The sequence below is a fragment of the Xiphophorus maculatus genome, chromosome 24 (genome assembly GCF_002775205.1).
Source record: "Xiphophorus maculatus strain JP 163 A chromosome 24, X_maculatus-5.0-male, whole genome shotgun sequence".
NCBI lineage: Eukaryota > Metazoa > Chordata > Actinopteri > Cyprinodontiformes > Poeciliidae > Xiphophorus > Xiphophorus maculatus.
Window position 1 is genome coordinate 13,994,970 of NC_036466.1, and position 23,821 is coordinate 14,018,790.

General features: G+C 43.2%; 3 protein-coding genes across 8 annotated transcripts; 2 read left to right on the top strand and 1 right to left on the bottom strand.

The window, feature by feature from the left end:
* The first annotated feature begins 251 nt into the window (after nucleotides 1-251).
* LOC111607628 (zinc finger protein 2-like) lies at nucleotides 252-6,027 on the top strand. Of its 4 annotated transcripts, none has more exons than XM_023329751.1 (11): nucleotides 252-335; nucleotides 871-1,033; nucleotides 2,042-2,229; nucleotides 2,314-2,382; nucleotides 2,973-3,053; nucleotides 3,123-3,221; nucleotides 3,296-3,419; nucleotides 3,489-3,862; nucleotides 4,259-4,655; nucleotides 4,726-5,181; nucleotides 5,557-6,027. In XM_023329751.1, the coding sequence occupies exons 2-11, from the start codon at nucleotides 1,027-1,029 to the stop codon at nucleotides 5,772-5,774; spliced, it is 2,013 nt and encodes a 670-aa protein (XP_023185519.1). In that variant the 5' UTR covers nucleotides 252-335; nucleotides 871-1,026; the 3' UTR covers nucleotides 5,775-6,027. The 4 variants fall into 4 exon arrangements, with proteins under 4 accessions (XP_023185519.1, XP_023185520.1, XP_023185517.1 ...); XM_023329752.1 differs by having other exon boundaries at nucleotides 2,976-3,053; XM_023329749.1 differs by having other exon boundaries at nucleotides 2,973-3,221.
* Nucleotides 6,028-6,072: 45 nt separating this feature from the next.
* Nucleotides 6,073-10,906, bottom strand: f2 (coagulation factor II, thrombin). Its single transcript, XM_005812125.3, has 15 exons — nucleotides 10,665-10,906; nucleotides 10,492-10,572; nucleotides 10,325-10,404; nucleotides 10,225-10,249; nucleotides 9,853-9,918; nucleotides 9,671-9,779; nucleotides 8,938-9,074; nucleotides 8,538-8,831; nucleotides 8,332-8,448; nucleotides 7,909-8,035; nucleotides 7,651-7,818; nucleotides 7,092-7,265; nucleotides 6,819-6,997; nucleotides 6,428-6,498; nucleotides 6,073-6,290 (listed from the first exon to the last, which is right to left on the bottom strand). Exons 1-15 carry the CDS (start codon nucleotides 10,735-10,737, stop codon nucleotides 6,138-6,140), a joined length of 1,854 nt encoding a protein of 617 aa, XP_005812182.1. The 5' UTR covers nucleotides 10,738-10,906; the 3' UTR covers nucleotides 6,073-6,137.
* Nucleotides 10,907-12,308: 1,402 nt separating this feature from the next.
* LOC111607624 (NLR family CARD domain-containing protein 3-like) lies at nucleotides 12,309-22,018 on the top strand. Of its 3 annotated transcripts, XM_023329691.1 has the most exons (12): nucleotides 12,339-12,353; nucleotides 12,624-13,587; nucleotides 13,634-13,891; nucleotides 14,461-14,625; nucleotides 14,916-14,999; nucleotides 15,267-15,345; nucleotides 15,475-15,706; nucleotides 17,262-19,035; nucleotides 19,310-19,483; nucleotides 20,088-20,261; nucleotides 20,628-20,674; nucleotides 20,832-22,018. In XM_023329691.1, exons 3-12 carry the CDS (start codon nucleotides 13,845-13,847, stop codon nucleotides 21,371-21,373), a joined length of 3,318 nt encoding a protein of 1,105 aa, XP_023185459.1. In that variant the 5' UTR covers nucleotides 12,339-12,353; nucleotides 12,624-13,587; nucleotides 13,634-13,844; the 3' UTR covers nucleotides 21,374-22,018. The 3 variants fall into 3 exon arrangements, with proteins under 3 accessions (XP_023185460.1, XP_023185461.1, XP_023185459.1); XM_023329692.1 differs by lacking the exon at nucleotides 12,624-13,587 and having other exon boundaries at nucleotides 12,309-12,353; nucleotides 13,809-13,891; XM_023329693.1 differs by lacking the exon at nucleotides 12,624-13,587 and having other exon boundaries at nucleotides 12,330-12,353; nucleotides 13,820-13,891.
* Nucleotides 22,019-23,821: the final 1,803 nt, after the last annotated feature.

A 23,821-nucleotide genomic window follows, 5' to 3' on the forward strand; every position in this document is an offset into this window, starting at 1 on the left:
AGCAGAGGTAGAGGAGCCAGTTAGATGAAGGTTCATCCAGACGGTGGACTTGTTCTGCTGCCTTCAGCGCCTCCACACATCCATCCTCAGCTGTTCTTCCTCTGCTTGTTGTTGCTTTTCGTTGTGTTTGTTTCTGCAGAATGTGGCGCTCTGACCTCAGGTCTGCAGTAATCCCTTTAGAGAAGACCTGCAGGAGGAGGAGGAGGAGATTACACCTGCTTACAGGATCTGTGTCACATGAGCTGAAAACAGCTCGCTGCACTTCAGCTGCTCATTGATTATCGTCTTCATCGATCTGATAAACGCTGGTGTAATAAAACCAGCTCCAGTCACAGGTCAGCTTCTGAGTCAGTGCAGTTTCCTCCTCTGGTTCTCTTGCTTCATCTAATCTTTCTGCAAAATTATAAATTATACTGTAATAACACACACTGAACTATTACACTACATGTTTAACATAGTTAAAGAATGAAAAATAAATCAGTTACAGAGAAATCAGATCTGGAAATGAACATCAAAACACCATCTGTAATTTTGTTTTCAATTTTACTTTTGATAGTGACTTTATTGGACAACGTGATAAAAAATATTTTGGGGATCTTCACTTGTACCATATTAATAAACACAAATATATTTAGAAATTTTTTTTATCCCTCTTGGAAACTGCGCATCGATGATATTCTACAAATGTATAATAATAATATTTATTGCATATATTTATATAATGATTCATAATAGTAGTAATATTAATAAAAATTTAAATTCTGTAATAATTTGAGTGTAAAAACTGTAAACACCTACTAAAAATGTCATAAATATAAAAAATATATAGTAAATATATCTTTTATATTAATTTTATTGAATTTTCTCCAGGCGCATGCGCAACCGGGAAGTATTTCCTGCGTTGGAACAGGAAGTGGGCGGAGCCAGCTGCTGGTGGCGGATTGTAAACAAAAAGTTAGCCGTTAGCCGTTAGCTGAGCTGCACAAGGCGGATATAAGAGGAGGACAAGAGTCGGTGAGCTTCAGGATGAAGGGTGAGAGTTTACTGACTCACTTTAAGCTGCTTTAACAGGACAGACCAACTTTAAACACGTTTATTATAAAGCTGTGCCGCAGAGCAGTGCTAATGTTAGCCTGAAGCCCAAAGAAAAAACATCTAATTCTCTCCTGTTGTCTGTTAGAGACGCTTTAAACATGGAAAAACTGCTGGTTCCCAGTCAGCTGGAGGTTTTCTTTAAATCGGCGTGTCGATAAGTCAACTATTGCTTTAAAATGCCTTACACCGATAATTACACTGCTGTAACTGGCTGTTCTTTCACTCTGGTTAACCATTAATTAGTTTATTCAAACAGCTCCACCAGGATCTGATCCGGGTCAGTTCTCTGGCCTCAGGCCAGTTAAAGTCTGGTTAATTATTATTATTTGAGTGACGTTCTTCTATTATCCAACAAATTGAGAAGTCATTTATTTGTTTCCACATCACAGCAAGTTTGTATCCAACTCATTGATGAGAAGAAAAGGTCATTTCACCACAGAATGATCCTCCTAGTGTCTAACACAGTGGTCCCCAAACTACGGCCCGCGGGCCAGATGCGGCCCGCCTCCACATTTGGTCCGGCCCCCTGAACAATACCAGAGTATTTTCATATATGTGCATTTTTATTTGATAAGTTGGACTTTTGCAATAAAATGTTCCTTAGTAATGAACTTTATTTATTATTAACTGTTAGTAACTATTTTATACATGCATATAATCGACCCTAACCCTTTTTTTTATGTGGAGAACCCAGTGTTATTTGGTTATTATTTATTTCATAAATAGTGTTATTTCCTGACTTTTGTTCTCTGAAGAATCCAGAAAAGGTTATTTGATTGTGCTTTCTGAAAAACAATACATTTTTATGTTTAGCACTCTTACAATCGTCACACTTTTTCTGTTACAAACTGACCCCGGCCCCCCATCAGAGAAGGGACAAGTTATGTGGCCCTCACAGGAGAAAGTTTGGGGACCCCTGGTCTAACATGACGCCTCTCCTCCCCAGCCTCCGCTCTGCGCCTCCTCCTCCCTCCTCTCCGCCTGTTGACGGCGGCGGTGTGGCAGGTGATCCAGCAGCAGAGCGTGAAGCATTATGGGATGCTGGAGGAGTTTGTTACCCTGGTGACCGAGGCCGTCCCACAGCTGCTGACAGAAAGGCAGAGAGGTGTTCTTCTGCTGGCTCTGAGGGCCAAGGTGGGCGTTGGGACGGCTGTTTGGAAACAAAATGGTGTTAGAAAATGTGCTGAAGAACACATCCCCTACTCTAACATCTTCCAGGTGACCCTTTCTCACCCTGCTGATGATCAGACTCACCTGGAGAGGATCCGCTCCATCTCCAAAGCATCGGTAAGGCCGCAGAAATAATGTTACAAACTCAGGTTTGTCAAGAGGAAGTTAAATGAACTCACTGAGCAGGAACTTCATCAACATACCAAAAATAGAGGAACTTTAACTCACAGTAAAATTATTCACACTGATTTTCTAGAGTTAGTTCTGTTGGGATGTTTTTGTTTTACATGTTTCACTAATAAAAGCCTGAAAACTGAAACCGTTGCTGTTGTTGGAGGTCAGATACATTGGAAGGATGCAGCTCTTTTTAATGGAAGAAGTTACCTGATTAGAAAATTCCTAGAAGAGCTGAGAATGGAGGAGGCAACCAGCCTGAACATTCAGTCAGAAAAATTATAGGTTAGACTGGCCTAGTCAAAGTCCAGCCCTGAATCCAGCTGGGAATTTCAGTTAGAACTCGAGAACTGATGCTGATATGTTGTACAAAGTGTTCAGTCAGAGAGTCGGAACAGAAATGCACGCCACTTCAGATTTGTCTTTTTTAAAATGATAAAATGTTTTTATTCCACATCAAAAAGATGAAAAACATTTTGTAGATAAAATCCCAGCAGCTGGAACGGAGCAGACTCTGACTCTTCCTCCTCCAGCAGGATGAAGAGCTGACTGAGTGCTGCTCTGCTCTCCTCTCTCTGACTCAGACTCCTGCTGAGTCACAGCGCCTCCTGCAGGTGGGTGGTTTCGCTGCAGCTCTCCTGAGACTCCTTCCCTCTTCATCGCCTCCTCTGCTCCTCTTCCAGGAAGTGTTTGACCAGCGCTTTGACTCCGCCCTCCAGTCTCTGCTGTCCGACCTCCTGACCCGGATCGAGCAGCTGTTCCCGGTGCCGGACTTCAGACAGGTGCCCAGAACCTCTCTGTTCCTCCTCTTCCTCACACCTTCGTCCGTTTGACCCGCTGTCTGGTCGTCCTGCAGGCGGCCTGTTGGCTCCACGATGCCCCCTGTGTTCTGGAGGACTCTCTGCAGGAGACGGACAGGGAACACCTGACGGAGCTCTTAACCAATCAGAGCTGCCGACTGGGCCAAGCAACAACCGCAGGTACGGCATCAGAACCAGAGGGAGGTTCTGAATCTGGATCCGTTCTGATCCATTTATTCCCTCCTCCAGTTTCTGGTGAAACTGAGGAAATGCTCCTGTCAGCCTGGTCCCACCCCCTCCTCACTAGCCCCGCCCACCCTGACCCAGCCAGCCAATCAGAGGGAGGCCTGCCGCAGCTAGACATGAAGGTGGAGGTGGAGGTGATGACGGAGGATGTGATTGGTCAGAGCATGTCAGAGGAGGAGCAGGAGGCGTCCAATCAGAGCTCAGAGGGAGGCGGAGTCACAACCGTGGTGGAGGGCGGGGTCAGGTCTGATCCTGTCAGGATGAAAGACTCACCTGGCCAATCAGAGGGCTCCCAGCGCACAGCCATTTCCCATAATTCCCGGCGTGTGGCTCACAGGTGTCCTGCTTGTGGAAAGTGCTTCATCTACCGCTCTCAGGTGAGTGTTTACCTGCAGACTCAGGCTGGAAAACCGACTCAACATCCCTGGAGATGCTTTCAGTCTTTCATGCATGTTTGAGAAATCCTTCAGTCTCCGTGGCAACCATTCAGCTGTGGGCCTAGCCCGCCTTCAAACGTAGCTCCTCCCCCACTCAGCTCCTTCAGACTAGCCAGCAGCAATTAGCAAACACCTGCTGAACTCATTTTAAGAGCTACTTCTTAAAGCAACGCTGGTAAAAACGCTAAAGGGTTAATAGAGGAGCCATGTTGGGTTTATGTCCTGAAGGCGGAGCTTCAGAAACACCAGAGGCTCAAATCAAAACTTGATCAAAACGTATATTTTGGTTACATGACAGTGCCATTCTGCCCCGGTAACCGTTGAGCTGCTCCCCAGGTGATCCGCCACCTGCGCTCCAACAGAACCTGCGGGTCGTCAGGAAAACCCGGATCTGGAGCCCTACAGGGTCGGATTGAGGGGGAGCCCCGCCCCCTCCGGACCCACGCCTGCTTCCAGTGCAGCTCCACCTTCACCACCAGAACCGAGCTGGTGACCCACTGCCGCACTCACCTGACCCGGCCCGTCTACCGGTGCGACCAGTGCGACAGCGCCTTCCAGCTCCAGTCCAGCCTGACCAATCACAAGCAGACCCACCGTCTGCACGACCTCAGCTGCTCCGTCTGCGTGCAGACCTTCAGCTCGCAGACGCGGCTGCTGCGCCACCTGCAGACGCACTCAGCCGAGGGAGCTGAGTGCATCTACAGGTGTCTGTTCTGTGACCAGAGCTTCTCAGGTAAGACCCGCTCCGAATGGCTGCCGGGAACAGGTAGACAGAGTTAAACTAGTCCCGCCTCCGTGTGCAGGAGTCACTCAGCTGCGGATCCACCAGCGCAGCCACTCCTCCCGCTCCTACCAGTGCGATCAGTGCGACAAGTCGTACAGCTCGGTGACGGGGCTGCAGTCGCACCGCGCCACCCACAGCGGCGACAACCGCTTCCTGTGCCCCCAGTGTGGCAAGTGCTTCAAGACCTGCGACGGCCTGGAGGGCCACCTGAGGACCCACAGCGGGGAGCGGCCCTTCCGCTGCCCCTACTGCCCCAAGGACTTCACCGCGCACGCCGGCCTCAGCGTGCACGTGAGGCAGCACACGGGCGAGAAGCCGTACGTCTGCACGGTGTGCGGGAAGGCGTGGCCCTCTGGTGGAGACCTGCAGAAACACATGAGGACCCACACCGGGGAGAGACCCTACGTCTGCCAGGAGTGTGGGAAAGCCTTCTCCATCTCCTGCCACCTGACTGAGCACCGCCGCATACACACAGGTGAGCTGGTCACATGACCTTCATCAGCAGCAACCTGGAGCTAAATGTTAGCCAACAGTAAAACATTGACATTGGTAAATATAAAGTGCTAAAGGATTTATTTATTCACTAATCTCACTGCTACATTTGAGTTTTTACACTTCTGTAAGCAATAAATCCCTGTTAGCCTCTCTGATCAGTGTCTTTGTTAGCAGCTGTTAGCCTCTCTGGGCATGTCAGTGTTTCCATAAATCAGTCTAAAGTACAAACATGTGAACAGTTTCTAAAACAGATCAAGATTTATCGTAGCTTATTGAAGGTTAGCCACACTGCCCCCTTCTGTCCAACTACAGCCTGTCCAGTAAATCCAGTTCTGTCCGTCTGGTTCTCCTGCAGGAGAGAAACCATTCTCGTGTCCTGAATGTGGGAAGTGTTTTCGGAGACGGTTTGACCTGAAGAAGCACCTGCTGTCCCACAGCAACGTTCGTCCCCATCCCTGCACCTTCTGCTCCAAGAGCTACACCCGACAGACTCACCTGAACCGACACCTGCTGACCCACAGGACAGCTGACAGGGAGGTGGAGGAGGAGGCGGAGCCTGTTGAGGAGGCCTGACCTCCTGAAGAACAGCTGTTATGATCTGACTGATTTTCTACTTAAATCCCTGTTCATCCAGTGTGAACAACTGAGTGACCAGACCTGATGCGGAGCAGTTAAAGGATATATTTTAGCCATCATGTAAATATGTTTATATGTTTATTAGATCTTCAGCTGAGATGATAAACAGATTTATTGGATCTCTTTGCAGAACTTCAGATGTCTTTGTTTGAACAGAACCTCTTAATAAAACCATTTGGATTAAACTTTGTTCATCTATGATTCATTTCCACACTAAATGACTGAAGCGGAGGAGTTAATCAGGAGATGTGGACAAACTTTAATTGGCTTGTTTGACAGGAAGTGACTGATGTTCTGGGTCTAGTCGTCGTCTCCTCCCGACTTCTCGATCACTTTCTTCATCCACCGGCCCATCCTGAACAGGTGGGTGTAGAAGCCGTACTTCCCGTCGCGGTCGCAGCCCTCGCCCCAGGACACGATGCCGATCTGGTACCAGCGGTTCTCTGCCGGGTACTGAACAGAGGGCAGATTCTGGATCAGGCTGGAAACTCGAATCCGAGTCAACCACCAAGACTTTTACCCATTAACTCATTTTATTAAAGACACCACCCCCTGCTGGTCACTAGAAGCATTGCAGGCTCATTCCTTACCTTCATCACAAACGGTCCTCCGCTGTCGCCCTCACAGGCGTCACCACGTTTGTTCTCTTCTGGTTTATAACCTGCATAAACAAAGTCTCTTATTTAAATGGGGCAACTAGAGGGGAACCTCGGGGCAGAAAGACATCAGACATGACCTTTGCCACTGTTGATGGGCTCCATAGTGATTTTTTAATTCATTTCCTAACTTACATTTTCAAACACTGAAGTGGTTTTAACTTTCTACTTTGTGTGGATGAGAATTACAGTAACAATCAGGGTCTGCAAACAGTGACCATATTAGACTCGTAGGATCAGAAATTTCTGACTTTCCAAACCAGAACTCCTAACTGGAGCATTATCCAAGTCCAAATGAGTCATTGTGGACAACAGGAACCGTTACCTGCACAGAACATGTTGTCTGTGATCCTCACTGAGGTGGACTTGCGGCAGATGTCCTGTTCCACTATCGGAAGGTGGATTTGTTGGAGAACTGAAGGTAAGTTTCTGGCTGAAGGGTTCCAGGTTTCCTGCAGGTTCCCCCAGCCGGTCACTCGCCCCTTGAAGCCTTCGCTCATTAGCCTGTGAGGGAAACATGGTTTCTGGTTCCAGTTGGACAGTGGAGACAAAAACCTTTATGCATAAAGGTTTGGACAGACAGGTGTGTTCATCTTACGTTTTGGCGACCTCTTTGCTGGGCAGGCAGATGGGGTGGATCTGGTCTGAGAAAGTGACGGGTCGCCTCAGGTGCAGCAGAGCGACGTCCCGGTTCAGATTCTCCCTCCAGTTGTATTTGGGATGGACGATGATTTCATCGATCGCCACGATCTTCTCGATTCCTCGCTCAAACCTGGAGAGAGGAAGAAGGATGCGCCTCCGGTCAGCATGGTGTCATGTTAAACTGGGTCAGAACTACACATACACCTCCAGGTATCTACCACCTTAGTTTGAGGTGAAGTGGAACAATTTTAAGGTGGTCTTCTTTCATTATTCCTTCCTCTTTGTGTAATGCACCAGTACAAATGGCAGCAAAACACCCCCTCAGCATGATGGTCCCACTACCATGCTTGACATTCCCAGAACATTCTTCTTGTCCACCAAGCTAATCTCCAGAAGACCCTGACCTCCACCTGACTGAATATTTCTAGGTAAAAAGTCTGATCGGTACCAGGTCAAACTGTTGAGATCAACATAGATGGTGGTTAGTGGAGAAGACAGCAGGCAGGTTGTCTCACTTGGCTCTGTTGTGTTTCCCCAGTCGGACCAGGATGTCGTCGACGGTGTAGTTCTTGTTCCAGGGCGGGTAGAGGACGCAGTGCGCTGCAGTCAGGATCCACTCGTCACTGATCAGACTGGCTCCACAGAGGAGCTCCTGTGGGCTGCGTTTGTACAGCATCACCTGCCTGCAAACAGCAAAATCCTTCTGCTCATCCCTTGATCTGTCTTTTATTGTGGTAGCAGCCATGATGTCTCGTAGCTGTAGGTGCGGTTACCATGGAGCTGAAGCAACCTCAGCTTCGTCACCCCCAACGATCCGTTGCTCTCTGTAGGACTCCAGGAGCTCGTTCTCGTTTTTATCCTGTTTGCCCTTCTGTTCAAAGAGAGGACGCTGCCCGCAGACTGAAACACAGTCAGACACCAGTTAACACACCAGTTTGCCAGTATCTCAATCAACTGGTGCAGTGAAACAAACACACCAACAGCGTGCCACTGTTGCCAATAAACACTGTTTTCTAGCAGCTGCTCGATCTTTTTATGTTCAATTTTATGTCTAAATGTCAACTTAGTTCATTAAAATACAGATAACTTTGACAGGTAACATTCTTTATGTATTTTAATCTTAAACTAGTAATATTGTAACATGTTGCTTGTTACAAGTACAGGCTGTAGCAACGAGTTGTGGTCAGATGACTCACCACTTTCTCCTTGACCAAAGGAACGAGGACTGAAGAAGAGTTTTTTCTCGGGACCCAGGACTGTTCGCTCCGTTCCTCTGTCGTCTGTTAACTCCTCTCCACCAAACAGAGGATCCTCTGAGACACACAGGTGAACAGCAGCAACAGGTGAGGGGCCAGCCGACCAGTATGCTGGTGTAATCACTGGTCATGGGTTGGTACTGTACCGCACAACTCCAGGTCACAGTAGCCGATTGTGATGTTTCCAGAAATCTCCACGTAGCACCAGGGGCCCTCGGGGTCGTTGTCTGGATTTCTGCACTTGTTTCTCTCCAGAACCACCTCTGGGATGAACGTTTTACCCCGTCTGAGGGCTACAGCCTCTGGTGATGACCACGCAAGACAGGTGTGCCCTTTCGCGGTGACACTGAGGTCACCAGTGTAGTCAATGCCATAGTTTGGTAAACAAACTGTATTCCTGACTGGTTCTGGTGCCACAGTGGTCGGGACAAACACCTCACCTTGACAAAAAGCAGGTGTTTACTCAAACTATCCTTCCAGAACCAAACAACATGGTGGCAGCAGACCGTGAAGGGGGGGTTTCTATGAATTCAGGTGAACTCTTACCACATTTAGGTACTCTGCAGGTCTCTTTCTGGACCGTTGGGTCTGTGGTGAAACACCAAGGTCCTCCTGGACGGTTGTCAGGGTTCCTGCAGAAGTTCTCCTTCAGGACGCTGTTTAGTACTGAAGTATTAAACTCCCTGCAGACAAACAGTTACCACAGAACTTCAGGTCCATTAGTTTGTTGACTTGTAAAATTTCACACTTATTGGTTGTTGTTGGTCATTTGACTGGTTCTGGTTAGCTTAAGAGTTGGTCAATGGTTGACTGGTTGGGTTGTAGTAGATCTGTGTTGTTTGGCTTTCATGTAGTTCTGAGGTTGCTGGTTGATCTCATGTCTCAGATTTGGTGATTAATGAGACACTCAAAGCTTTCAGTAAGCTGGTTAACGGTTTACAGATTAGCTAGTTTGATTATTGATAAAGTTAGTAGTCCAGTTAGTTGTGAAGCTTTGAACTAATATCTTAGCTGGTTAGTTGATTGATTGATTGATTGATTGTTCTGTGCCACACATGAACTTGTGGTTGGCCAATTGCTTGGATTGTTAAAGACGCGGTTGGTTGATCAGTTGGTCACTGGGTTGGTTGGCCATTTTGTTGGTTGGTGTTTTCTTTACTTAATTAGTGAAGTTGTTTTGTAGATAACTGAGCCGTGGTCATGTTAGTAGCTTGCAGCAGAGATTGTTGGCTGAAACCTTCATCGTTGTGTTCCTCAGGTTCTGGTGAGGTAAACATACCTGTAGATGGGATGAGGGAACCTGCCTGTCCAGTATTGGCATTTTTTGCCCGATTCTGTGATGTTGATGTCTCCTTTATAGCTTCCTCCAATACCAGTGACACACTCACCTGCACACAGCAGAACCGTTAACCATGTGACCACTGGCTACCTGCTTTTACCTTCTGGTAACCGGTTTGTTACCTTGCACACAACCCCTGATGATGTTGATGTTTTCTTTTGTTCTTTGCATCTTGGTTCCTTTACAGTCTGTTGGAGACAAACAGCAGCTGCATGTTTGTGTGCTGAACTGCTCTGGACTTTGGTTCTGTTTGCAGTGCAGCTGCATCAGCTGAATAAACTTCACTTAAACTACAAACCCAACTGGATTAAATCAGCACCAAGTCCAGTAACAACTTGGTTCTTCTGGGAGTAAATGTCACCAGAACCAATAAATTTCAAGTTAATTTAGCTTTAATTAAACCAAAAGCAAAGGAGGCTAAGCTAACGGTTTGATCACAACATCATTGTCTCTAGATAATTTCCTTGTTCTTCAGCTGGAGGATATTTACGTACCCAGATACGTGGCCCAGAACTTTTCCTGCAGAAACAAAAAGTTTATTGTATTGATCTGATCTCAGAGCGGTTAGCCATGACAGTTACAGTGAAGCCAAACCGTTTTATCGTTCTGCTCAAACACTTCTCTGGCTTCTTCATGGTCACAGATTTCCTCCACACACTCCCTCTCCAGGTTCCCTGAGGAGAAGCAACACACACACACACACCGCTCAAATTCACATGGAGGAGAGTGTGTGTCCAGCCGAGTGTGACCTGCTGAGTTACCTGGTTTCATCTCCTCCCACAGTTGATTGGCTCGGCGGTTTCGGATCAGAACCTGTGAAGCCAGCTGGCTGTTGAGAAAAACTAGAAAAACATAAAATAATCAAAAGATACAATTTAAAGATTAATATTCAGATGTTATTTCTGGAGACAATAACACAGTAAATACTCGGTACCATTGTTGGCCAGACAGCTGTGCAGCGCAAACAGCAGCAGAACAGCGGCCCGTTTAGACGTGGGTTCCACCATGATCCAGAACCTCAGAACCCGACCCAGCAGCGTCCAGTCGTGCTCTCAGAGTCTTTCTGAACTCTGCTGGTGGAGGCAGGAGAAGCTTATCGACTGAAGGGTCAAAGTGTGAGTCTGGCTGATGAGTGGGATGTTTAATGCAACTTCCTGTCCTGTTTACCGTCATCCGGACCAAACAGAACCTCCTGTGACTGGCTGGGGGACCTGGAGAAAACCTGCTGGCCTTTTCCCTCTCAGAACAACCTGTGTCAGACACGCTGATGGAGCAGGTCAGAGGTCAGAGGTCAGGTTCACCTCTCTACTTTAGGAGCTTTGAGAGAACAGAATCAGGAGAGATTGAAGTACCAGATGTGTTCTTATTGATCGGACCTCCGTGTGACTCGGCTGAGGACACAGATCAAATATTTACCTGCAGATATGGAGGTGAAAGTCTCCCTGCTCGGTTCTGTTGGGTCCAAACAGAACCAGAGGAACAGATCAACAGGAGAATGATCCAGAACATTTCTCCGTCATTTACAGTGTTTACTTGAACAACTTTATATCACAAAATTAAACAGTTTAGCATTTTTAAAGCACAAACACTGCCCTCTGCTGGTGACGTTTATAATTACAGTCTGATGGTTTTCTGGGCCCGAAACCAGAACCGCTGCTGGCCCAGAAACATCATGACTATTCTCAGACAGATCAACAGGAGAACAATGACCCAAAACTCAGCAACACGTCTCAGGACGTTTTACTAAAAACAGGCGTCAGACACCAAGGACACAGAAACCATCAGAACCTAATGTGGTCCTACTGAACTGTCTACATTCAATCTGTAAATTAAATTTACACATTTCAATTAAAAGAGGCCAGCGGCTAATTCCAGGATAGAAATACAGAAACCTGTCAGAAAACAGGTGAAAGGTTTTACCTGGAAGCAGCAGCGGGTCTAATTTTATCCAGATTATCATGAAGGATGAAGCATTAATAATGTGATCACATTAATAATCCATTAATAATGTGATCACATTAATAATCCATTGATAATGTGATCACATTATTGCTATTGAGGCTAAAGTCGCTCATTTCAGTTTTATAATTCCACCACCAGAGGGAGACAAACAGCTGATCTAGAAAATGACTGAACAGACGTCATCTCTTGATTCTCTTATAATCTTGTAAATCTGATGTAATTTGATTTAAACCAGTTGTTTGAATGAAGTTTATCATTTAACCTTTTTAAATTAAATTAAATTAAAAGTAATTGATCCGTTTCTGAGTGTTTATATCCAGTTGAGTTTAATTCTTCCCTTCAAACTGTTATTTAAAAAACATTTGAGTTAATTTTCTGTTATTCTCCGTGTTTTCCAGGCTCGTCGTTTCCATTAGTGAACATGGAAAATGCTCTAAATCAGAAAAAGTTCTTCAAATAATTCTAGGGGGAAAAAAATCCACAAAACTAAACTGAACATTAAATGGAAAAGAAGAAAAAAGAGATCAGGAAAACTGCAGGTCATTTAGACGAGTATCTGCTCCTGAAGGTGGATTTCTAACTTAAGGTGCGGCTAAAGCTAAACTCGGTGGGTGGAGCCAATAAGCAGGAAGTAGTTTAGTCTTCAGACGCCTTCAACGCTGTAAGTTTGTTTTCTTCATATTTGAGCTTTACAAACTGTTTATGTTTTACTAAAATAATTCAAACAAATCCAGCTTCAGATCTTTTGCTACATTTAATTCACTTTATTCCGGATTTTCTGTTTAATGTCATTTAAAGGTCAGAAAACCAAGTTTTTAAAATGTTTAAAAGCCATTTTTAGCCTGATGATCATAAGATCAGATGGTAGATTGGAGATCTGAGGGCAACGATGAGCGTTTTGATTTCATGTTAGACTGAAATCTCATTTTAGAAACGGCTGGATGTTTCTGTCAGGGGGCTGGAGGGAAATCCCAGGATTGGTCAACTTTCAGAGAATGTGAAGCAGAGACACCTGACTGAAAATATCTGCAGAAATAAACTTTGAATTAAAAAGTGAAGTGAGAGCAGCTGACCCAGGGGAGAACCAGAACTCTGTGGTTCCTCTGCTGCTGGCCAGAAATAAATTAAAACATTAAAGAAACCAGTTAATCTTGGATTCCTGCTCCCATCCTGAGGCTCTTATGTTAGAGACAAACATATTTTACCTTCAAACAAATAGAGACCTAGGAACTAAAATCTCAACCACTAGTTGAGCTTCATTTCAAGATGTTTTAAAGGATCTGATGTGGAGAAACTAACCTACACTAAACTAACCTACACTAAACTAACCTACTCTCACCTGTCCTCTGATCATAAACTTCTGCTTTTATCACATCTGAGGTCCACTTTCACTCCGGGACAATTTATTCAGCTGCTATATTTGATGTTCTGCATATTTAAGCTAAATTACTGCAACTTGTTATATTTTAATCAAACATTGCAGAGACAGCTCTCTGAACAGCTGTGCTCTGCAGCAGGTGGGAGATAAAGATGAATCAGTTTTACTGCAGTAAGCAGAACATGAGAAACTAAAGCAATAGAGAGATGAGATGATCCATGTTCAGCCTGTTGCATCTGTCCTGCTTCAGGTCTGTTTACCTTTCAGAGCCACATGCAGAGAATCACTCAGGAGAGGAGAAATCAGTGAAAGATGTTTATTTACAAAGTGAAGTAATGTGCAGCCGTAACGATCTGGGTGGGTCAGGGGACTTCTGGAAGAAATAATGAATTAGTGGAGCAGATGAAGGTAACAGTGTTGGACATGGGACTTCCACAGGATGAGAGGTGAATCCACCTGGAGGTGAAACTGAGGAGCCACAAGGGTTAAAATCAGGCAACCAGCTCCTTATATCCAGGTTTGAATGAGGCTGATTCCCTGCAGGTGTTCAGCTACACCTGCAGGGAATCAGCCTCAACCATGCAACAGTTTCACCTGAGCGCCCTCTGGTGGCTACCTGCTGCAAAGCCACAGAGAAAACACCATGGAGATGCTCTGAAAGCTGGGAACTGGATTCACCTCCAGTTGTGAAACCCAGCACCACGTCGCTCTGCTGCTCTATGATGTTTCTATTTGAAGTTTCTTCCCAGAATGCTGAGTCCATGAAGAGCCGCTATGAGTCCACCCGGCTTGTTCAGAACCAGACTTTCTCTGAAGAACAAGTGAGTGGATGTGATGTTGATCTTTGTCCTGCTACAATAAAGCAGTTCAAGGCTATCGGACTTTTATCTGGACATTCATTAACTAGATATCTGGAGTCAGAACTCAGATCAGGATAACTTGTTAACATGTAATAACCTGAAACATTGTTGTGCATCATTAAATGCAATAAACCAAAATATAATATATTGAGTTTTAAATCAATAAATATTGATTTAAAGGGTAAAATCAATTTGGAAATATGTTCAAAATGAAAGTTGTGTTTGTCTCTTTATGTATTTATTATTGTGTTTATGTATTGATTAGTTATTGATTTATTTATAGAATTTAAAAAATATATTTCTTAATGCATTTATTATTTTTTTCATTTATAATGTTTCTTAGATTTTATTGTGATACATTTATTTATGCATTTATTAATTTATTAATGTTAGATGTATTTATCATTTATTTATTTATTGCTTGCTTAATCTATTAATTTTTTTCTTTTCAAAATGTATTTATTTATTTATGCATTTATTTATATATTGATTTTTAAAAATCTATTTATTTATTCCCTTGTCTTCTCTAGAACCGGTCTCTGGGAACCAGAACCGGATTCTGCTCCGGATTCGGTCCTTCAACCTCAACCCAGCTGTTTGTCATTTCGGAGCAACCAATCAAAATCAGCACCTCTTCAGTTTAAAGGAAGGTTCTGCACGTCTGAACTGGATCAGTGCCAGTTTTTTCTCCCCAGGTGAATAAATGAAAACGATGAACTGATCCGGTTTCTGTCAGTAGAATCAGAGATTCCTTTTCAATATTTTGAATTAGTCCATATTTGATGTAAAAATGAATTAATAAACAACAAAATCTGACCAGAACTTGGATCAAATTGATGAATGAGAGACGTAACCGAAGGTTGTGAATGGATGAAAAGTTTCTCCTGTTTAAACCAGGATCACCAGGATCCTGGTTCCAATGCAAGTTGGAACCAAAACAAATGTGGCCCTAAAATCTCCTTTTGTCTCCCATGATCCACCAAAGACCAGGTTCTGATCCAGAACCTGAACCCAGTTTGTCCCTGAGGAGCAGCCAGGCAGCAGGATGGAAACCCCACCCAGACCTGAGGTCAGTAACTGGACTTTAACCAACAGGAAGCAGATTTTCAAAACAAAAGCAGCAAATGTTTGGCTGAGGAGCTGAAAACAGGAAGAGAAAAATTAAAGCATATTCTGACTTAAAACAACTTTAACTACAATCATCTAAAATACCATTTTCTTGATGGAAAAACAAATACATTAAAATATTTAACATTTGTTCAATTTAAATGTATTCAATTTGAAAGACATCTGCAACATTGTGTGTTTTTTATAAATTACTTTTTGGTTCCTCCAGAGTGGACCAGCAGAGCTCAGCGGTTCCCAGCGGTCCGTCTGGGCAGCAGCTCCAAACACAGCTGGACTCCATATTTACGGTCAGTTCTGTTCAGTCAACTTCCTGCTTTCAGACCAGGTCCAGGATCTTCAGTCTGTCCAACATGGAACCGATGTTCTGATCCAGTCTGATCCAGTCTGATCCAGTCTGATCTGGGATTCATTTTCAGGAACTGGAGCGAAACATGATCCGTTTTATAAAGAACGAACTGAAGAAGATCCAGAAGGTTCTGAATCCATGTTACCCAGAATGCTTAGAGAGTCTGAAGGAGGATGAGGAGATGGTGGAGGGTGATGATGACGAGCAGAGGAAGAGGAGCAGCAGTGAAGCTTTGCTGAAGATCATAGTTTTGTTCTTGAAGAAGATGAATCAGGAGGAACTGGCCGAGCTTCTGCAGAGCAGTAAGATGATTATTAAAATCTCAATTTTCAACCAAATGACTGAAAAACAATTAAGTAAAATGGTTGATGCAACACATTTGTAAAAACAAACTGTCTCAATATTTATTAACTAAGAAATAATGACTTTAAAGCATTAATTTCTCCATTTCTTGAATCTCAGCAGTTCATGCTGAACCTTTTCTGGTGAATCAAACAAACAAAATCAGTTTGAAGGAAACGAACATAAAAATACATAAAATGCATAAATTACTTAACATTTATGCATAGTTAAAATTACTATATATATCAAATTAAAACGATACATTAGATTAGCTGAAACTGATGCAGTTTTATATCAGAAGAAACAATAAAATCCCAATTCTGATCATAGCAGCAAATTGCTGCTGCTTTCCCTGCAACACCGACTTTAAGATAAGATAAGATAAAATAAAATAAATCTTTATTGTCATTGTCACAAGGACAACGAAATCCAAAAGGTGCCATCAGTCGGTGCACATGCCCAAAAACAAAAAATAACTGTCTCACAATTCACACACAATGTAAGAATCAACAAACAACTGGCACAAAAAAATAATCAGAACAGCCACATTCTCACATCCATCATTCATGATGATTAATGGTTGTTTTTGATTGCATTTAGTTTTGTTATTGCTGTCGGGTAGAAACTGTCTCTGAGACGGTTGGTTCTGGTTCTGGTTGCTCTGTATCTTCTGCCTGAAGGCAGCAGTGTGAACAGAGAAGGTCCGGGGTGAGAAGTGTCCTTTGTGATGTGTTGTGCTTTTCTTAGACAGCGGTCGCTGTGCAGGTCCTCCAGTGAGGGGAGAGGGCAGCCAATGATTTTTTGGGCTGTATTCACAACCCTTTGGAGAGCTTTCCTTTGAGCCGTAGTGCTGCTGTTATACCAGACACAGATAGGGTTTCTGACTCACTTGAACTCCTTCTCAATGGACCTTAAGGTCTCCCCTTAAACTCCCACCATTTTGCAGGTGTTTCCATAGATGATGATGTTGCTCAGGCTCTTCTGCAGACCTAACCATCTCCTGAGACGGTAGCGATCAGAAACTCATAAAATGGCAGTGGCCACAGTTTCCTTGCCAGAATCTCATGCTGGTACACCCTAGCCTTGACTTTTCCTCATAGGCTTATCCTGTCAACATCTCCATCCTCAGAGATATTCTTGATGGAGGCAATATTCATGAGGCTGCAGTCAAAATATTCATGAGGCTGCAGTCAAAATATTCATGAGGCTGCAGTCAAAATATTCATGAGGCTGCAGTCAAAATATTCATGAGGCTGCAGTCAAAATATTCATGAGGCTGCAGTCAAAATATTCATGAGGCTGCAGTCAAAATATTCATGAGGCTGCAGTCAAAATATTCATGAGGCTGCAGTCAAACAACTTTGCCAAAAACCTGACTGGCTGTCAGACGGGGTAGTGATAAATGTTTCTATGATTGAAAAGTGGAATCTTTTTGTTACTTTGCCCTATTTTAAGAAAAATAGTTTTGAAGTGATCCATATCTCAGGTGAGCTCATGTCTTTTATCTGTTTGTAGAAACTCCTTCCATGTGTCAGGATAACCTTAAATCCTCCCTGAAGAAGAAGTTCCAGTGTGTGTTTGAGGGAATCACTAAAGCAGGAAGTCCAACCCTGCTGAACCAGATCTACACCGAGCTCTACATCACAGAGGGAGGAACTGGAGAGGTCAACCAGGAACATGAGGTCAGACAGATTGAAACAGCTTCTAGATCAACAGATAGGCCAGAAACAACCATCAGACAAGAAGACATCTTTAAAGTCCAACCTGGAGGAGATCAACCAATCAGAACAGTGATGACTAAAGGAGCAGCTGGCATTGGGAAAACTGTCTTAACACAGAAGTTCACTCTGGACTGGGCTGAAGACAAAACCAACCAGAACATCCAGTTCATATTTCCATTCACCTTCAGAGAGCTGAATGTGCTGAAAGATAAAAAGTTCAGCTTGGTGGAACTGATTCATCATTTATTTCCTGAAACCAAAGGAATCTTTAGCTTTGAACAGTTCCAGGTTCTGTTCATCTTTGATGGTCTGGATGAGAGTCGACTTGGTCTGGACTTCAACAACAATCCGATCCTGACTGATGTTACAGAGTCCAGCTCAGTGGATGTTCTGGTGACAAACCTCATCAGGGGGAAACTGTTTCCCTCTGCTCTCCTCTGGATAACCACACGACCTGCAGCAGCCAATCAGATCCCTGCTCAGTGTGTTGGCATGGTAACAGAGGTCAGAGGGTTCAATGATCCCCAGAAGGAGGAGTACTTCAGGAAGAGATTCAGGGATGAAAAGCAGGCCAGCAGCATCATCTCCCACATCAAGACATCACGAACTCTCCACATCATGTGTCACATCCCAGTTTTCTGCTGGATCACTGCTACAGTTCTGGAGGATGTGATGGAGACCAGAGAGGGAGGAGAGCTGCCCAGAACCCTGACTGAGATGTACATCCACTTCCTGGTGGTTCAGACCAAAGTGATGAAGGTCAAGTATGATGGAGGATCTGAAACAGATCCACACTGGAGTCCAGAGAGCAGGAAGATGATTGAGTCTCTGGGAAAACTGGCTTTTGATCAGCTGCAGAAAGGAAACCTGATCTTCTATGAATCAGACCTGACAGAGTGTGGCATCGATATCAGAGCAGCCTCAGTGTACTCAGGAGTGTTCACACAGATCTTTAGGGAGGAGAGAGGGCTGTACCAGGACAAGGTGTTCTGCTTCGTCCATCTGAGTGTTCAGGAGTTTCTGGCTGCTCTTCATGTTCATCTGACCTTCATCAACTCTGGAGTCAATCTGCTTGAAGAATGTGAGACAGAAGATAAGGAACCTGCACTGGCTAATTTACATCAGAATGCTGTGGACAAGGCATTACAGAGTCCAAATGGACATCTGGACTTGTTTCTGCGGTTCCTCCTGGGTCTTTCACTGCAGACCAATCAGAGACTCCTACATGGTCTCCAGACACAGAAGGCAAGAAGTTTACAGAAAAACCAGGAAACAATTCAGTACATAAAGCAAAAGATCAGTGACAGTCAGTCCATAGAGAAGAGTATCAACCTGTTCTACTGTCTGAATGAGCTGAACGATCGTTCTCTAGTGGAGGAGATTCAACGGTCTCTGAGTTCAGGACGTCTCTCCACAGATACACTGTCTCCTGCTCAGTGGTCAGCTCTGGTCTTCATCTTACTGTCATCAGGAAAAGATCTGGATGAGTTTGACCTGAAGAAATACTGGGCTTCAGAAGAGGCTCTTCTCAGGCTGCTGCCTGTGGTTAAAGCTGCTAAGAAAGCTGTGTGAGTTTACTTGTGTTGATTACATAAATGTCACAATTCTTATAAACAACTTCATAAGGAACTTGCAATATGAGTACAAATAATTAGAAATATAAATGTTTGTCACATTTTAAACCTGGTTTAAAATGAGCCCAGTTCTTTATTGTGACTAAGTTCAGTTCTGAGAGAAAATGTGTTTTTACAGCTCGTCTAAATGCCTGCATGGGAATATGACTATATTGGTAATTACATGAGTGGTGATATGTTTATGTAAACGTGACATTTTGGTTTTCAGGTTGAGTGGCTGTAACCTGTCAGCAAGAAGCTGTGAAGCTCTTTCCTCAGTTCTCGGTTCCCAGTCATCTAGTTTGAGAGACCTGGACCTGAGTAACAACGACTTGGAGGACTCTGGGATAAAGTACCTGTGCCATGGACTGGAGAGTCCATGTTGCAAACTGGAAACTCTCAGGTCAGATCACATTCTCTGTTGTTATTCAGCTTTAAAACCTTTGTTTTAAGGATCCATGGGGGCTTAATTACCTGCACCCAGGTGTGTGTGTCTCCATTGTTAGTGTGTTCCTGACTCTCTGAGTGTGAGCAGGACTGTGGGGACATGGACAGACTGTGATCAGCACTTCAATGATTCACACCATTTTTGTGTCTGCTCTGGTAGCCATTTTGTCAGAAATCTTGGTATATTTGTTCGTTGTGTGGCCCTGTCTAGTTAAATCTATATTCACTCTTCTGACACAATTGATGAAAAGGTTTGGACCTCAAGGCTTGTCTATTAAATTATATATTTGCAGCTCACCAAATACTGCAGTTTCCTCCTGGAGTGAAAATGATGGTTGAGATATTAATTATTTAAAACTGGAATAAACAGAAGAAAGTGACTGATAAGTTCAAACAGGAACATCAGACATGGATCTCAGTGTGTCGATGATCAGCAGTTGGACCCGGTGAACATTTCACTGGATGAATATATAGAATCTGAACACGTGTGTGTGTGTGTGTGTGTACACTTCCAGGTCATTCCTGCCTGTATGCAGGAGATTTATTTGTTGTGTCTTCAGTCTTTCAGGCTGTCTGATCTCAGAAAAAGGTTGTTCCTCTCTGGCTTCGGCTCTGACCTCCAACCCCTCCCACCTGAGAGAGCTGGACCTGAGCTACAACCATCCAGGAGAGGCCGGACTGCAGCTGCTGTCAGTCAGTCTAAAGATGCCCGACTGCAGGCTGGACGCCATCAGGTTAGGACTCACCGTCCTCGTAAAATGAATAACAGGTCTACAGTCTCCTGAATGGTGTGGAGGTTTAAACTTGTCTCTGCTCCAACACAACTGAATAAATCATTTATTCAGCTTATAACAATATTAAATCAGACGTGTTCAAGCAGAGAAACAGCAGAAATAAGCCGGACAAACGAACCCAAGGTCCAGAATTGTCTACCTCAGATTACATTTGAGCAAGATTTAATTTGTCCTTTACTATAAACTCTGCCAGAATGCCTGAATAATTAATGATGTCAGTAAAACAACCAATGAAAAAAGTAGCAATGTTGATGTTTCTGTTGTACAGTGTAGATGATGAAGACTCGTCTCTTTCATGCCTTACAGAACTGAACCCGGTTCTGTCCAGTGGTTGAAGCCAAACTTCACAAAATGTAAGAGTTCATGATTTTTATTCACATTTATCAGGTTTTTTTTTTCGTTGTAGTTTAACAAGTTATTAATTTGAAGTACTTTCCAAAATAATTAACACATTTTGTTGTGTCAGAACAGTTTTAAACAGCATGTTGAACATACAGTATCTTTGTTCAGACTTCTGCCAGCTCACACTGGACCCAAACACAGCGCACAAGTTCCTCAGGCTGTCTGAGAACAACAGGAAGGTGACCGACCTACGGAAGGAACACCCATACCCCGATCACCAGGAAAGATTTGACTACTGGCCCCAGGTGCTGTGTGAAACTGGTTTGTCTGGTCGCTGTTACTGGGAGGTTGAATGGGTTGGAAAGGTTTATGTTGCAGTGAGCTACAGAGGGATTGGGAGAAATGGTGACAGCGATGGCTCCAAGTTTGGAGGGAATGATCAGTCTTGGTGTCTCGCCTGCACTGATGGAGGATACAGCGCTTGGCACAACAACAGCGGGTCGCCCATTCCTCTTCCTCCCTCTCCTACCGCCTCTCACCGTGTGGGCGTCTATGTGGACGGTCCTGCTGGCATCCTGTCCTTCTACAGAGTCTCCGGTGATGTAGTGACCCACCTCCACACCTTCAGCACCACATTCACTGAACCGCTCTATGCTGGCTTTGGTTATGGGGTCAAATTTAATTCCTCTGCTCTTTTGTGTCAGCTGTAAACCAACAGGATGTGGTTTAGTTAAGTTGGTAAAAAATATTCCTACATATGAGATCAAACTAGAACAGGCAGAGGAGGCATCATGAAAATGAAGCTGTATTTATTTTCACAAGCACATAAAATGTCAAACTTTGTTTGGTGATGAAATAATTACTTTACTTCTTATAATAAGGTGGGGTGTAATTAGCCTCTTATGTTTGTATTAAACAGTAATAACCTGTATGTCTTTTGTCATGTACAATATAGAAAATGTAATGATATTTTTATGGATTTTATTTATTTTCCATTCTTTTACTTGTGAAATATTTGCTTCCATCTGTAATGTTGAACATATCAGCTGCTCCAGTCTTTAGTAATCCCAGGGGCACAGAAATTTATCCCAACATATCCCCACATTTTTCCACGCTAATTCATAATTATGTTTATTTAAAATTTTCCACAAAAATTGTCTAAAACATTAGATTTCAGTGATGTTAATGCCCACCTGCAGGTGGCAGTATTTACCTCTACTGCTCTGCTGCCTCAGACTTTCTTCATGTCAAGTCGTAGCTTGTGATTGACACAGAGTAAAAAACTGTAAATAATTATTCCTGTTCATTAAAGAATAAAAATGTTTGTGTTCAAGCTTACAATTTTTTAATCTTTTTTTCTTTTGTATGTAGATTTTGAAGAAGTTTAAAGAAGAAAGATCATTGCAAATATTTCTACAGTAGCGCCACAAAATAAAAAACAAAATCAATTGCAAAAATTGTCTAGAGAGACTGACATGTTGATGTTAAACCTTTAAAAATAAAAACCTAAAACTTTGCATTTTGTCGTCTGCTGCTTCTCTTGTCATGAAAACAGAAGTGGTGAAAATCTGGAGCTTGACCTTGGTGAACTCTGGGAGGAGAGAAAATGTTTAACGGTTCTAGGGGAAAAAATAAGAATTATTGGTTATGTAGCTTAAACTGAAGATCTGAATAGGAAGCTGGAGTACCTGGAGAGAATCCCTGCATGGAAAGAGGAAACATAACTTTGTTCACAAGTGCAGGTTTGAAACCAGAACCAAAGGCTCTGAAAGTTGAGTTTACAGTAAATATTACATTTAAAACTTTAGTTTTTTAAACCACCATAAAGATAAAAGGTTAAAGATATTTTATTAAAAGCTAAATTACATGCTTATTTTTATTAATGATTAAAGTTAATAGTATGATGAATAAAGTTTTCTACAAAACATATTAAAGTTTCAGTAGCTTCTCCATCTAAAACAAGCCGTCAGTATTTGCAGCTGTAGCTCATCATGGTGGGGAGGCCAATCAATAAACTGCCTTGGTTACCAGCTTCCTGCTATTCAACCTCTTAGGTTTCAATAACTTCCTGGTTTGATGTGTCAACAGATGATCCTGAAGTTATGAAGACAAAACTTATGTAATCTAATCTTTCCCAACAGTCACAGTCATCCTCATGTTGTACATTAAAATGTTGCTGCAGTTGAAAAATGAACAGACCACAAAACTACTTGTTACCGTTGAGAATTTATTGAAAATTCTGCTTTATTGTTCCAAAGTATTTTTCTGTTCAACTCACTGAACACAGTGAGAGTTGGTGACTAGAGAGAGCATCACTCCTTCAGGGAAAGCAGGTTTTATTCAATGATTGATGTAAAACAAATGTACAATAATTAGTTGTGTAAAACAGGTAGAATCTGGTTTAGACTCGCCGTCGTTTTACAAACTGCAAACTGCTCCAGTTCTGGTTCTGGTTCTGGTTGCTGCCTGCAGAGCCAAAACTTTTACGTTGTAATTCAAAGAGCCTGTTTATACTTTGGTAAAGTGAAAGTATTGATCCATAAATCAGGCAGAATCTTAGACTTCCCTTCAGGGCAGTTGTCACTATTATGTTATAACAAACTTGGTGTTGGACCCAAATGCAGAGACGAAGGAGGCAGCCATTCATTTTTATGATTTAATAAAACAGGATGCAATACAAAATAAAAGAACAAAAAACCAAAGGAGGGCAAAACACAGATAATTCCAAAAATTCATCCAGATAAAGAGAAACAGGGAGGAGAGAGGAAGTGATGGGGAGAGACAGAAGGATCCGGTAAGTAATGAGTGAGAAAGAAAAACTAAATACTGGAGAGGATGAATGTTAGACTGATGTAGACTGATGAGCTAATGATGAGCTAATAACTGATGAGCTAATAACTGATGAGCTAATAACTGATGAGCTAATGATGAGCTAATAACTGATGAGCTAATAACTGATGAGCTAATAACTGATGAGCTAATAACTGATGAGCTAATAACTGATGAGCTAATGATGAGCTAATAACTGATGAGCTAATAACTGATGAGCTAATAACTGATGAGCTAATGATGAGCTAATAACTGATGAGCTAATGATGAGCTAATAACTGATGAGCTAATAACTGATGAGCTAATAACTGATGAGCTAATAACTGATG

Coding starts and splice junctions, on each gene's coding strand:
- LOC111607628 (XM_023329749.1), top strand. Junction 2,230..2,313: donor TGCTGGCTCTGAGGGCCAAG/GTGGGCGTTGGG, acceptor AACATCTTCCAG/GTGACCCTTTCTCACCCTGC. Junction 2,383..2,972: donor GCTCCATCTCCAAAGCATCG/GTAAGGCCGCAG, acceptor TTCCTCCTCCAG/CAGGATGAAGAGCTGACTGA.
- f2 (XM_005812125.3), bottom strand. CDS start 10,737: ATGGTGGAACCCACGTCTAAACGGGCCGCTGTTCTGCTGCTGTTTGCG. Junction 10,405..10,491: donor GTGGGAGGAGATGAAACCAG/GTAACTCAGCAG, acceptor GCTTCTCCTCAG/GGAACCTGGAGAGGGAGTGT. Junction 9,075..9,670: donor TTCCCTCATCCCATCTACAG/GTATGTTTACCT, acceptor GTTTGTCTGCAG/GGAGTTTAATACTTCAGTAC.
- LOC111607624 (XM_023329692.1), top strand. CDS start 13,845: ATGAGTCCACCCGGCTTGTTCAGAACCAGACTTTCTCTGAAGAACAA. Junction 19,484..20,087: donor TGCAAACTGGAAACTCTCAG/GTCAGATCACAT, acceptor TTGTGTCTTCAG/TCTTTCAGGCTGTCTGATCT. Junction 20,262..20,627: donor TGCAGGCTGGACGCCATCAG/GTTAGGACTCAC, acceptor CATGCCTTACAG/AACTGAACCCGGTTCTGTCC.